The 13,989-nt window shown below is 47.3% G+C and overlaps 2 protein-coding genes and 1 non-coding gene across 5 annotated transcripts in view; 2 read left to right on the top strand and 1 right to left on the bottom strand.

The window, feature by feature from the left end:
- GRM8 (glutamate metabotropic receptor 8) overlaps positions 1 to 723 on the bottom strand; it is an 846,721-nt gene extending 845,998 nt beyond the window's left edge. Inside the window, exon 1 of one of the 2 annotated variants that reach the window (XM_070466210.1) lies at positions 242 to 723. The gene's annotated coding sequence lies outside the window, so the exon portion shown is untranslated. The remainder of the gene's footprint in view (positions 1 to 241) is intronic. The other variant, XM_070466220.1, reaches the window with a different exon arrangement.
- Positions 724 to 789: 66 nt separating this feature from the next.
- Positions 790 to 10,053, top strand: LOC139034734 (uncharacterized). Of its 2 annotated transcripts, none has more exons than XM_070466233.1 (2): positions 790 to 1,810; positions 6,801 to 10,053. In XM_070466233.1, the coding sequence occupies exons 1-2, from the start codon at positions 1,294 to 1,296 to the stop codon at positions 6,815 to 6,817; spliced, it is 534 nt and encodes a 177-aa protein (XP_070322334.1). In that variant the 5' UTR covers positions 790 to 1,293; the 3' UTR covers positions 6,818 to 10,053. The 2 variants fall into 2 exon arrangements, with proteins under 2 accessions (XP_070322334.1, XP_070322328.1); XM_070466227.1 differs by lacking the exon at positions 6,801 to 10,053 and adding an exon at positions 5,360 to 6,786.
- A 3,482-nt stretch (positions 10,054 to 13,535) lies between these two features.
- LOC139036647 (small nucleolar RNA SNORA26) lies at positions 13,536 to 13,658 on the top strand. Its single transcript, XR_011489471.1, has one exon. It is a non-coding gene; the product is annotated as a small nucleolar RNA SNORA26 (small nucleolar RNA).
- The last annotated feature ends 331 nt before the right edge of the window (positions 13,659 to 13,989 follow it).

Below are 13,989 nucleotides of genomic sequence, written 5' to 3'. Positions count from 1 at the left end.
TGGACGCCGCCGGAAAAGCAGATCACTAAAGTGATCTGAAAGAGACGGTGCACCTGCCTGGCCACTGGATGGTTTGGGGGAAGAAAACGTTAAGAGGAATAAAAACGGGGCAATTTTCTCTTTTTCCGCAAGCACAGCCTTTGGGGAGAGTTGGGGGGGGGCTTTTTTTTTTTTTTTTTTCTTCCTGTGGTTGGTCACTTGCTTTCCTCTTTTCCTCCTTCCACTGCTCGGCGAGTCTTACCCTGCTCCCCGCAGAGGACGCGGTGAGAAAGCCCGCTGGGGGCCCGCCGCTCCATGTCAGCGCCGCTGCTGCGCTAGGCGAGCACCGCGGCCGCACTTGTGGCTGGTCTCGGGGCTGAGGGGGCTGAGCTGGCCCTGCCGGCGCCAAGTCTCTTCCATGTGAATAACAAATACTCCCACCAGCGGCCGCGATTGGTCTGCGCGCCGCGCCTCCCGATCCTCCGCCCGCGGCCATTCACCCCGCGCGGAGCCGCGGCCGGGATCGCGCCCGGGATCGCCAATCGCTTGGCGCCAACCAGTCACCTCGGGAAGCGGGAGGAGGAACTCCGGGGGGCGGGAGCCCCTGGATTTCGGTGTCTCGGAGCTGCCCGGGTGCGGGCAGGGACAGGGTCACTCAGCCGGCGGATTCCCTCCCCGCGCTACATCATCTCAGTCCTCAGCGATGCGGGGAACAGAAATGTCAATAGTTCTGATTTTTAAAAATCACCCCATCCGCCCCGCCCCCAACGAAAAAGGGAGGACCCAAAGACGCGGGGCGGGGCGGGGAGGGGAAGGATAGTGGCGGGGAGGGTAGGAAGAAGTGTGGCTGGAAGGAGGGATACGGCTGTGAAGGAGCTGAGTGCCTCCGAATGCCAGAATAGCCCGAGACCGGCGCGGTAAGCGCCGCACCAAGGCCACCCGGAGCCCGAAGTCGGGACCGCGAGCCCGGGGCTCGCCTTCATCAACGCAGCTCCGAAAAGGGTCCCAGTGAAGAATACACGGTAGACGGCACCTGTCCCGCCACACGCTTTTCTGTCGGGGATGCTCAAAGTAAAGCCTCCAGCCGCGCGCTTCCCCTGCAAAGTTTGCTCGCGCCGCGCTGCCGCTCAGCCATTTGTCCTGCCCGGCGGCTCGGGCGATCATCTCCCTGCCCTTGACTCCCACGGCGCCATCTATCGAGCCCCCGCAGCCCAAGCCCGGACGCAAGACCCGCCGGCTGCCGGCCCTGCGCATAAGGGGGTGCGGGCTGGCACGATGGCCGGCGTCTTATTGAGGTGATTCTAGCAGCCGCAGATGCGGGGCTGGAAAATCCTGGAGACCCGCGCCTGCAGCTCCTGGGTTCCCGAGGGGAAATCGGGAGTCCCTTCGCCTCCAGCCGATGCAAGCCCACCAGACTCTACGACCACGGCCCAGCGGCCCTCCCGCAAGAGTTACCGCCCAGGCACCCCGCACCTGTTTGGAAAAAGAGAGAGAGCCCCCTCGCCGCCCAGCGCCTGGGGGAGCTGCGGCCCGCCCGACCTTGTGTTGGTGAGAAAGTTCCATCTAGAGGCGGCCGCGCGCAACTGCAGCCCGCGCCCCAGGCCCAACCTCCTGCCCTGGCCGCCGAGTGAGCCCAGGACAGAGCGCCTCCTCGCCCCACCGCCCAGATCGCGTGGGAACATGGAGGAGAAAGGAACAGCCAGCGGAAGATGGGGAGGATGGAGGAGGGGAGGACCGGCCCGGTGCAAGGCAGGCCCTCTCTCCCCAGTCGGCATCTCTGCAATGAATTACACCTTTCAAAGCATGATGAACCTCGTAAGCATGATGACAGGTATCTTGCATTAATCTCAGTATATTGCTTATCCTGTGTGGGCTTCTTTGGCTGTCACACCAACTGTCAGGTGATCAAAATTATTAAGTCCACTCTACAGGTGAAGAAGGAAACCGAGGCTTAGAGACACAGCTGGAAAGCCCTCGAGCCAGAAATCTCATCTGTTGATGAGAAGGGGCTGTTGCTTTCCCAAGGCTGGCATTAATGTACCAAGTTTCCTCTTTCATAAAGCCACACTCACCCTTTGTCACTTAGAAAAATCTACAGGTTTCCAGCTCAGCAGACCTCTTCTCTGTTCATTTCCATCTCTTCCTGTTCTTTTACCTTTTCTCTCCCATCCCATGAGGGACTGTTCAGACACAGAATCATCCACCTGGAGGGAGGATGGAGAATTTGGAGAGAGAAAATGGCCTGGATCCCCTGTCCTCAAGTTTCTGCCCGGGGAATCCTCAGTTCACTGTGAATGCACAGCATAGCCTTGAAGGGAGTGACCAGCAGACAGTGCAGCCTGGGGCAGTGCAGAGAGAAGCCTTCATTGATACAGAGATGGGGCTGGGAGGGCTCATGGGCCACATGTCTGAACATGAAGTTTGGGGGACTTTCTTACCCACTGAAAGGGCTCCCTCCTCCCCCAGGTGTGGGAAGGTAAACTCAGAAGCCTGATTCCGTAGTCAACAGCCCACCCCACCCCACACTGTAGACTGGTGATATCTGTCTCAGCTTTACTATGTGAGTATTAAAATGTTTGTGGGGGGTGGGGAGAGAGAGAGATGAAGGGGAAGACAGGCAGAGCCAGCCCAAAGGTCCCTGTGCCCACAGGGCTACTGACTGCACGGTAGCCTTCAGGATCTGCTAGAGACCAGGCATGGTGGCCAGCAGGGCTATTGCCCAGGTGAGCACAGGGGGCAGCACCCTGGCAGTCTGGTGGGCCCGTGTCAGAAACAAGGATAGCACAGCTGGTTGTGGTTTTGGAGGGCTGGCCAGGCAGAGTGAGCTGCTCAGGGAGAAATACCTAACGAGCCTGCTTTTCTTCTTCCTCTATTGATCACTGCCTGTGGAGAACTGGTGCCCTGCGCACAGGCACATCGCGGCCTTTTCTGGTGCAGCCCTCTGAGAGATGAGCAGAATTGACCTCTCCAGGGAAAGTATTGGGTTTCCCTGGTTGCTCAGATGGTAAAGAATCTGCCTGCAATGCAGGAGACCTAGGTTTGATCCCTGGGTCAGGAAGACCCCCCTGGAGAAGGATATGGCAACCCACTCCAGTATTCTTGCCTGCAGAATCCCATGGACGGAGGAGCCTGGCAGGCTACAGTTCATGCCGTCACAGAGTCAGACACAACTGAGCAACTGACAGATACAGGGGAAAATAGAATTCTGATGTTCAGTTCTGCATCCTCTTTAACTCTCGAAAGTCAGAACAGGGCTATCATCCCAATCCTACATGAAATCTGGTCCATAGAGAACAGATTCATTCTACATATCTCAGAGTGTTTCTAGTGACTTTATCTGGTGGCCCCTGAGCAAGTGACAAGCTTATACACAGGTTAGAATCCAGCCAGACTGATAGCAACATCAGGGTTCAGGAAGAGAGACTGTCTCCAGGAGTCACTGGTCCCTGTCGGTGACAGTCACATGGAAAAGGCAGTTGACAGTCCCACCCAGACTCATCCCGCTCTCATCCTGTGGCTCCTCTCACCTTTTGCTGCAGCGCACGTCAACAGCTCATTCCAGGACCACCAGCCTGGTCCCATCTTGGGACCAGTAGGAAATGTGTCTTTGGAAAGTGTCTGACCTCATCATCCATCCCACCCCCAAATATTTATGCCAGCTAAATCTATTTCCTGATGGTTAATCCTCCAAGAAGATTTGTCTATAATCTCCTCATTTTTCCATTGATTTAAAACGTGAAAAACTGCCCATGTGTTAGAAAATGCAAAAAACAATGCCATATGTTTGGGGTCCATTTAACTCAAGCTGTGATATGTATTTCACACATGGAGATTTATGCCACAATTCCTGCTTTGGGGTAATCACTGAGACTCAGAACCTTGCAGGCTACTCACCCAGGAGGAATATTGATGGCAGGAAGCTCCCACATGGGACAAAGCTGACAGAGCAAAGTGGGAATAGAATTTATTTCTTCTGGAAACTCAGACTATATATATATATATATATATATATATATATATATAGTTTTTTTTTTTAACTAGACCATCTGCAAGTGGTGGTAAGTGTACCAATGTGGATTTTGCTCAGTTCATGAAAGCCCTGGCTCCTGGAAGCAAGATTAGACATATGAGACTGACAGACAGGTCCAATGAAGTTCAAGTGTGCCCCTCCGCATACTATCAGTCCACCCCTACCTGCAGGAGCCATGGAAGGGATCTCCTGAGAGGGGACTAATGACATTGTGTACATGCATCCCTGCTGGCTTCAGCTGGGCTCCTCCAGGAGCACAACCTGAGATTTAAGGGCAGGCAGTTTATTTAAGAAGGGGCTTTCCTAGTAGCTCAGATGGTAAAGAATCTGCCTGCAATGTAGAAGACCTGGGTTCAATCTCTGGGTCAGGAAGAGCCCCTGGAGAAGGGAATGGCAACTCACTCCAGTATAGTTTATTTAAGAGGTAAAGGAAAGGAATTTCCCCAGTGGTCCTATGGTTAAGACTTTGCCTCCCAATGCAGGGGATATGGGTTTGATTCCTGGTTGGGGAGCTAAGATCCCAGGTGCCTCTTAGCCAAAAAACAGAAGCAATATTGTAACAGATTCAATACTCTTCTAAAAAATGATCCTCCTTAAAAAAAAAAAACACACACACAGAGGTGAAGAAGGGCCCAGTAGTGGAGTGAGCAATTGAGCCACAATAGAGTACATTATCAAGCCAGCTGTCCCTGTGGGGCCTGGGGAATTTTCATGGTTTGCAGACATTCCAGGTGACTGATGACTTTCACTAAAATGAGAAACCCACTGCTTTCAGGAAATTGTTCTCCTCGAAATCAACAGGCAGCACATTTAAATACATAAAAACTTACTTTCAAAGCCTAGGGAAACAGACCTTAGAACTCAGGAATCCCTGGAGGAGACAGGCCTGTGCCACCCAAGTCTGTGGTCACAGAAGCTCCTCATTCTCTTTTCCGCTCTTTTTAAACCGAGAAAGTTCCACCCAGTGTTTTCTGAGGGAAAAAAAGGCTGAGTCTCTGCTGCCCTAACTTTGTCATTAACAAGTCCTTTCATTTTCACCTTTTAACATTTCTATACCTCAATTTCTTACCTGTTATATGGGTGTAGCAGAGACCTGTCCAACCAAGATTCATCAGTAGTGTGAAGTTGCCACAAGAAAGTGATGTGCGTCTGCATGCACACGTGAGCGCGTGCACACACACACACACACACACAGAGGGGCTACAATTCTCTACCTTCCTTGCATCTAGGATCCAGGCAGAGCCATGTGTCTACTGTTTGTAGAATGAATGAACAGAAGTGAGGCAGATCACTGGCCCAAGGAAATCAAGAAGAAAATGTTTCCTCACCCTCTCTTTCCCCTTCTTCCAGTGGGAAGCAGAGATTTCCATGATCAAGATGGAAGGGCCCTGGGTCCTCCAATTGCCAAGCTGAGGAATGCACCCTGCTTGCCAGAACATCCACACTGAATTGTTGGGAGAGGAAGAAACTCTCATGTGTTGTCAGTGAAATGTAAGGATTCAATTGTTATAGCACCTAATTGTTACTCCAACAAGGTGGTGTTGGAGGAGGTCATCAAGAAGACGTGACCTCTTGACCGGCAAGCTGACCCCAGACAATCAGGGGTCCTTCACTCCCCTCACCTGTCCCTTCAGTGTACGGGTGCCTCCCGTTCCCATGCTAGCAGCTGCTTCAAGGTCGTGGCCGCAACTGTGAGAGAGTGCGGTGCTGTCGAGCTTGTTGGACTGAATATCTTAACTGAACCCAGTTAAGGCTTCTACATAAACTGATTCTGATGAGTCAATGTGAACATTCACTCATCTCACGGTCACCTTAGACAAGCCTCAGATGTTGTCTTGCCTTTTATTAAACCAATCTGGAGCGGTCCACCTCGTTCTCCAGTCTCTCCTTGCCCTCCGTGTTCAGGTTCAGTTTCAGATCTCACCCAGGGAGCTTCCAAGGTTGCAAGCCAGCAAATCGACATGGTAACATCTGTCCCCACTTGCCTAGAAGACACAAAAGGGAAATGCTTCTCCAAGGACCACTTGAGGTCAAGCTGAGCAGGTCACATGCCCTCCCGCAGCACCACTGATGCAGCCAGTGGCAGGGGGCCATGTCCACATCCTTCACAGGCCCAGTCCTCCCTACCCCTCACATAGTTGGGCCTGAGAGAAGGAAATGATGACTAACGCAGCTCCTCTATATCACTGGTGTTTGCCTTCTCCCAAAATAGCCACTTGCTGGAACATCTTCAAGCCCAGGGGACTGTACTTATGAGGAAGAAATTGCTTTACACTTCTTATATGAAAGAAAGAAGAAAGTGAAGTCGCTCAGTCATGTCCAACTCTTTGTGACCCCGTGGACTGTAGCCTGCCAGGTTCTTCTGTCCATGGGGATTCTCTAGGCAAGAATACTGGAGTGGGTTGCCTTGCCCTCCTCCAGGGGATCTTCCAAACCCAGGGATCAAACCCAGGTCTCCCGCATTGCAGGCAGATTCTTTACCATCTGAGCCACCAGGGAAGCCCTAGTACATGGGGGCTTTTGGAGCTTTAATCATGCGTGTCTATAGCTTGTCAGGCACTCAGAGCATTTGTTACGCAAGGAAAAGCATCCTCCATTTGTAAAACACTCTTCACCTGACAGAGAATTAGATATTGTTGCATTGAAAAAGGAAAAATATAAGGGTGTAAGGAAGAGAATCAACAATAGGCAGGGATTTCAATGCCTTTTAATAGCTTTTTTGTGTGTGTGTATTGTGAATTGCACTCATTTCACATGCTAGCAAAGTAATACTTGAAATTCTCCAACCTAGGTTTCAACAGTACATGAACCAAGAACTTCCAGATGTTCAAGCTGGATTTAGAAAAGGCAGAGGAACCAGAGAGGAAATTGCCAACATCTACTGGATCATAGAAAAAGCAAGAGAGTTCCAGAAAAACATCTACTTCTGCTTTATTGATCACGCCCAAAGCCTTTGACTGTGTAGATCACAACAAACTGTGGAAAATTCTTAAAGAGATGGGAATACCAGACCACTTTACCTGCCTCCTGCAAAACCTGTATGTAGGTCAAGAAGCAACAGTTAGAACTGGACATGGAACAACAGACTGGTTCCAAATTAGGAAAGGAGTACATCAAGGCTGTATATTGTCACCCTGCTTATTTAACTTATATGCAGAGTACATCATGAAAAATGCTGGACTGGATAAAGCACAAGCTGGAATCAAGATTGCCAGGAGAAATATCAATAACCTCAGATATGCAGATGACACCACTCTGATGGCAGAAAACGAAGAGGAACTAAAGAACCTCTTGATGAAGGTGAAAGAAGAGAGTGAAAAAGCTGGCTTAAAACTCAACATTCAGAAAACTAAGATCATGGCATCTGATCCCATCACTTCATGGCAAATAGATGGGGAAACAATGGAGGCAGTGAAGGACTTTACTTTCTTGGCCTGCAAAATCACTGCAGATGGTGACAGCTGCCAGGAAATTAAAAGACACTTGCTCCTTGGAAGAAAAGCTATGACAAACCTAGACAGCATATTAAAAAGCAGAGATATTACTTTGCCAACACAAGTCCGTCTAGTCAAAGCTATGGTTTTTCCAGTATTCATGTATGGATGGATGTGAGAGTTGGACCATAAAGAAGGCTGAGTGCTGAAGAACTGATGCTTTTGAACTGTGGTATTAGAGAAGGCTCTTAAGAGTCCTTGAACTGCAAGGAGATCAAACCAGTCAACCCTAAAGGAAATCAATCCTAAATACTTGTTGGAAGGACTGATGCTGAAGCCAGAGCTTCAATACTTTGACCACCTGATGCTAGGAAAGATTGAGGGCAGGAGGAGAAGGAGACAACAGAGGATGAGATGGTTGGATGACATCACTGACTCAATGGACATGAGTTTGAGCAAGCTCTAGGAGATGGTGAAGGACAGGAAAGCTTGGAGTCCATGGAAGCTGCAGTCCATGGAATTACAAAGAGTTGGACACAACTGAGCGACTGAACAACAACAGTAGTTGGTGTACAATATTATATTGTAAAGATCTTTAAAGATTATATTCCATTTCCTATAAAACATTGGCTATATGCCCCATGTTGTACAATATATCCTTATAGCTTATTTTAGACTTAATGTTTTGTACCTCTTAATCTCCTGCCCCTGTATTGCCCCTCCCTGCTTCCCTCTCTCCCGCTGGGAACCACTAGTTTGTTCTCTGTATCTTTGGGTCAGCTTCTTTTTTGTTATATTCACTGCCATGTGACCCAGCAATCACATCCCTGGGTATATATCTGAAAGAAACAAAAACACTAATTTGAAATGCTACATGCACCCCAGTGTTCATAGCAACAGTATTTATAATAGCCAAGATATGGAGACAACCTAAAGGTTAATAAACAGATGAATGGAGGAAGATGTTTTATATGTGTGTGTATGTGTGTCTTCTGGGTCTTTGCGTGTGTGCTTGGTCGTGTCTGACTCTTTGCCACCCTGTGGACTGTAGCCCACTAGGCTCCTCTGTCCATGGGCTTTTCCAGGCAAAAATACTGGAGTGGGATGCCATTTCCTACTCCAGGGGATCTTCCCAACTCAGGGATGGAACCCGGGTCTCCTGTGCCTCCTGCATTGGCAGGCAGATCCTTTATCACTAGCGCCACCTGGGAGGCCCATGTACATATATGTACACACACTATAGAGTACTACTCATCCATTAAAAAGAGTGTAATTTTGCCAATTGCAGCAGCATGGATGGGCTTGGAGGGTATTATGCTCAGTGAAATCAGCAGGACTAAGATACTGTATGATGTCACTTATCTGTGGAGCCTAAAAAATACAGCAAGCTAGGGAATATAACAAAAAAGAAGCAGACTAGTGGTTACAGCTTTCATTTTATTCTTTTACTTCCAGATGATCACATAGCACTCTAAAGGATTTCTCCTGCTGGTACCTGACAGCAGTCTGATTTTCCCCCCTTTTTTATCCTTCTCCTCTTTCCTTCTTCCATATTCAGATACTTAGTAGTGACTTTATTAGGAGGAAGAAAAGTGAAAAAGATGATCATTGTTTGGAAGCATTATCACATTTCTTAATTTTTTCCCCATTTCAGTTTGAGGATGGGAGAAAATGAAGCAGGAAAGGAACCAAAGAAGGAAGGAGAGGAGAGAGGAGGGGAAATGAAGGTTCCAGGAAAGACTCTAGTCCTCTGGGGTCTTCAGTTCAGTTCAGAAATTAGAAGTCAGGGAGGAATTCCCAGCTCACTTTTCTGAGAAGCAGAATCCGAGAGGATGTCCAGGGGCAAGTTGCGGGGACAGTTTTCTGAGCAGGAAAGTAAGTGGTGGTAGAAGGAGGTGTGCAGGCTGCTGGGAACACTCAGGTGCACAGCTATTGGGAGTGGTAAGACCTCGCCAAGGAGGGAACCTGCCCAGAACAGTAGCCGGTGGGAGGGGCCCGGGCCAGATAAGAGGATGTGAAAACTGAGAATTTAAACAAGAGGTGGAAGAGCAGCAATCTTTTTTCCCCAAGGACGAGTTAATGGTTGCTCAGAACTGTAAGGGTGTTTAAAAAGGCCCATGCAAAGTCCCCATCGCTTACTCCTGGACCTGCCCACTTCTCTCTCCTTTCCTCCTCTGCCTTCTATACCTTTGACTCCTAAATCTACCCTCTCTCTGTCCACCTTCCTTCCTTCCCATCTTTCTTCCCCCTTTCTTTATTACAGAGCAGAGGGTATTTATTGTATGTTACACTTTCAGAGGACTTCCCTGGTGGCTCAACAGTAAAGAATCTGCCTGCCAGTTCAGAAGCCGTGGGTTCAATCTCTGAGTCAGGAAGATCCCCTGGAGAAGGAAATGGCAACTCACTCCAGTACTCTTTCCTGGGAAATTCCCTGGACAGAGGAGCCTGGCGTGTTGCAGTCCATGGGGTCGCAAAGAGTTGGACTCAACTTAGTGACTAAACAACAGCAACAATAATACTTTTAGAATAGAATTTCCTGTTCTTTGTTCTCTGTTTAAAACATTGAGATGGTTTGTTTATAAATAAAATAAAACCTCTGTTTTAACTTCACTGTGTTTAACTTCTGTGACCTTCAATAGATTTTTCTTTCCCATTCTCTGACCCTTGATAAGAAAAAAGTTTTCATGTCCCTATTTTGAACAATAGTGGTTGGATTTAGTCCTTGGCTATAAAAGAGCATGTGTGTGTGCATGTGAAGTTGCTTCACTTGTGTACGACTCTTTGTGACCCTCTGAACTAAAGCCCATCAGGCTCCTCTGTCCATGGGATTCTCCAGGCAAGAATAGTGGAGAGGGTTGCCATGTCCTCCTCCAGGGGATCTTCCTGACCCAAGGATCAAACCTGCATCTCTTGTATCTCCTGCGTTGGCAGCTGGGTTCCTTACCATTAGCACCACCAGAGAAACCCTATAAAATAGTATATTTATTGGTAAATTCTCCCTTGATGAGAGGGCCATCTTTTAAGTCCAAGTTTTCCAATTGAAAATAAGCATGACCTGTCCAATCTGAACTACATTAAAATTTTCTGCATATGACCTGGGGATTAAGGATTCCTTCCAATATGAAGTCAGTACAAAGAGGACATGTTAAACTGGTTTCAGTAATCTATATTGCAAATATTATGCTACATCATGACAAAGGACAATAAACGTTTTATTGGCAGCTGTTGGGGGGGTCGGCAGGTGGGTGAGGAAAGGATGATAAGCAACAACAGACTTTGCAAAAAAAAAAAGGCCTAACTCTCAAAGCCTAAAATTAAACCTTTCACCTAATTCTGATACAATTTTAGATGCCTGAGCAGGGCCTCCAGCTGCTGCATGCTGAGGTGTGATCTTGTCACTGCCATGCTCAAGGAGGACTTGTCGCAGCTGCGCCTTGACGAAAAGAACTCTCAGAGGCACTTGACTGTTGCTGGGTTGTGCTCCAACTGCCACAGCGAGGAGGCGTCTCCCCCGTCCCCACACCAGGCAAGGCCAAGACGTCCCCTCAAGTCAGCAGACATGCAGGCACACCCAGTGCCCCACCGGGTAAAGACACTTAGACAGTTCACCGTGCTCAAGTTCACATTAATCAGTGAGGGTTTTCTAAACTCCCCAAGAAACAGACAATATAAGCCTGTCTTCATGTCCAAACAGAAGCGTGTAGAGGCGGCCAGCCCACCGTCTGACAAGACCAGCCTTCTATCTAGCTGGCTCCTTCCAAGGAACTGTTTTCAGAAGAATGCATTCTCACACGTTCATCTCGGAAGCTCAGAACAAGTGTGTAATTAAGGTTTTCTTTTGTAAAGTCTCATAGCTGTAGGAAATTGAGTCTGTTCCCTATCAGCGAAGACCACCACTCTTATCTGGACTTGGAGAGGAGACAAAGGAATAAGAAAACAGAAAGCAAAGAGGAAAGGAGAGAGGGGGAATAAAACAGGAAGGGAAGCCAGAAGTTTGCTTCAGAATTTTGTGTGTGCATAGTCATGTCTGACTCTTTGCAACTGCATGGACTATAGCCCACCACACTCCTCTGTTCATGGGATTGTCCAGGCAAGAATATGGAATGGGTTGCCATTTCCTTCTCCAGGGGATCTTCCCAATGCAGGGACAAACCCTTGTCTCTTGAGTCTCCTGCACTGGCAGACAGATTCTTTACCACTGCACCACCTGAAACAGAATTAAAGTTACCCCAAAACCAGGAGCACTAGTTTCTAAGGAACTCAAATTTTGACCAAACCTAGAATAAATGAGCTGGAAAAAACTGTTGAGATGATCTTTTCAAACCCTTCAAATTCTGGTGAGGAAACTGATGGTTAGAGTCCCTGACAAGTTAGAGGAAGAGATGGGACTAGAAGCTGGCTTGCTAACCCCAGTCCAGGCCTTGGCACACCACCCTGGCCTTGCATGAGGAGTGTTTAGTTTTACAGTGTATATACAGTATATATGTTTGCAGCATTACAGGTTTGTTTTCTCTGTGTTTGATTATCCTATGCAATATATTTTCAAATTAAGTTAATATGTTTCCTACTAAATCACACTCTAACGTTGACTGGGTATTTAAATTTACATGACCAAATGGCTTAACCTCATTCAAAATGAAGTGTATTCAAATAAAGGAGACAAAGAAAGTGAATATTGCAATTTATTTACATTTCCCAAAAGCATGATTTAAGGATTACCTACTCTTGAGCACAGCATTATCGTGCTTACAAGCTTTCTATATTCAACCTCATGAGATTGAATATGGAAATGAGATTCAATCTCATTTTCAAGACATATGGATAAAAGGTGTGGCATCTATAACAGTTTAGACTCCTCCCTGAGACTAGGATGAATTCTGGGCAATGGCAACACACTGGCAAGGATGGCTGACACTCATCTCTCCAAGCAAACCTGACCTGAGTGTCCAGCCTTCTTCCTCCCAGCTCACCAGCCCCTCTCCTTCAAGAACAAAAGTATAAACATTTAAACAAAGGGACAATAGTGGAAACTTAATGTGTAGCACATGGAGGATGTTTCTTTATTAATGAGGACTATTCAGATCACTAAACTATGTCAAACCAAAAAAAAAAAAAAAAACCAGTGCTAAAAGCAACTGTATGTTAATCAAGTAGACAAGGAAATATGATTTCTTAGGTTTTGTCCTCAGCTAGGGTTAAGTTACCTGGTTTCTCAAGGATGGCTCCTACATGACTTATTTTGCAAACTCTGTGGCATGTTTAAAGTGAAAGTGTAAGTCTTTCAGTCGTGTCCAACTCTTTGCGACCCCATGGACTGCAGCCTGCCAGGCTTCTCTGTCCATGGAATTCTCCAGGCAAGAATACCGGAAATGGGTTGCCATTTCCTTCTCCAGAGGATCTTCCTGACCCAGGGATTGAACCTGGGTCTCCTGTCTTGCAGGCGGATTCTTTACCCTCTGAGCCACCAAGGAAGCATGTTTAAACTAGTGTCTGTTTATATTAAGACAATAAGGCCCTCTGCATTTCTAGAATAGGTTGTCTTTCCCCACATAGCCCACATAGATATGGGAAAGTAATTGGGAATTTCTGTAATGTTCTTCCCTTGCTTCTGTTTATTTCTCTTTCTTCTCAACCAAACAGCTACCAACCAACCAATAAATAATTAAGCAATCCTTTTATCTCCACAAAACAACCATAACCAACTAACTTCCTCAAAACCAGTCCCCGGGACTTCCCTGGTGGTCCAGTCGTTGAGAATCCCCTTGCCAGTGCAAGAGATACAGATTCAATCCCTGGTCCTGGAAGATCCCCGATCCTTGGGGCAAATGAGCCCCATGGACCACAACTACTGAGCCCCGCTCTGGGACCCAAGGGCTGCAGTAACTGAGCCTGCATGCCCTATAGACTGTCCTCTGCAACAGGAGAAGCCACCTCAATGAGTAGCCTGCACACCGCAACTAGAGAAAGCCCACGTGCAGCGATAAAGATTCAGTGCAGCGATAAAGATTCAGTGCAGCCAAAATCAAGTAATAAATAATTTTTTAAAAACCCACCCACTCCCATTCTTAAGAAATGACTAATCGCCCTTTCCAGTGCCCTTTTAAGGCTGATGCAGTGCCTTAAGAAGCTAACACAGGAGGGTAAAGAAAGTCTCCATAAAACCCAGAGAAGAGATTTTTAGAACTCTTCTCTGGATCCTGTCTGGAGTCACAACTGAACTGGAAGATTTTAAGTCTTAGCACTGACTAGTATGTGTATAGTTAATACCAAAGTCATTAAATTTAAACTTGACCTTCGGTTTGACAATTAAAAAAAAAAAAAGAAATGACTAAAATTCCATCATCCATTTTCTTCACTCTATTTTTTCAGGGGAGGTCTCTTTTTATTTCTTGGTGACTCAAATACCTTCACATTCTCTCAATCAAAATCTACTCTCAAGAAAAAAGCACGCTACACTAAAGTTGAAATGACTACCAGCAGCTTAAAAAAAGATACATCTCCCTGGAAAGGATTTGCCTTTTAGCAAAGTTCTGTGGAGATGTATGC

Source organism: Odocoileus virginianus, chromosome 1 (assembly GCF_023699985.2).
Source record: "Odocoileus virginianus isolate 20LAN1187 ecotype Illinois chromosome 1, Ovbor_1.2, whole genome shotgun sequence".
In the NCBI taxonomy this organism is placed as follows: Eukaryota; Metazoa; Chordata; class Mammalia; order Artiodactyla; family Cervidae; genus Odocoileus; species Odocoileus virginianus.
This window is presented reverse-complemented; position numbering and strand designations above follow the sequence as displayed.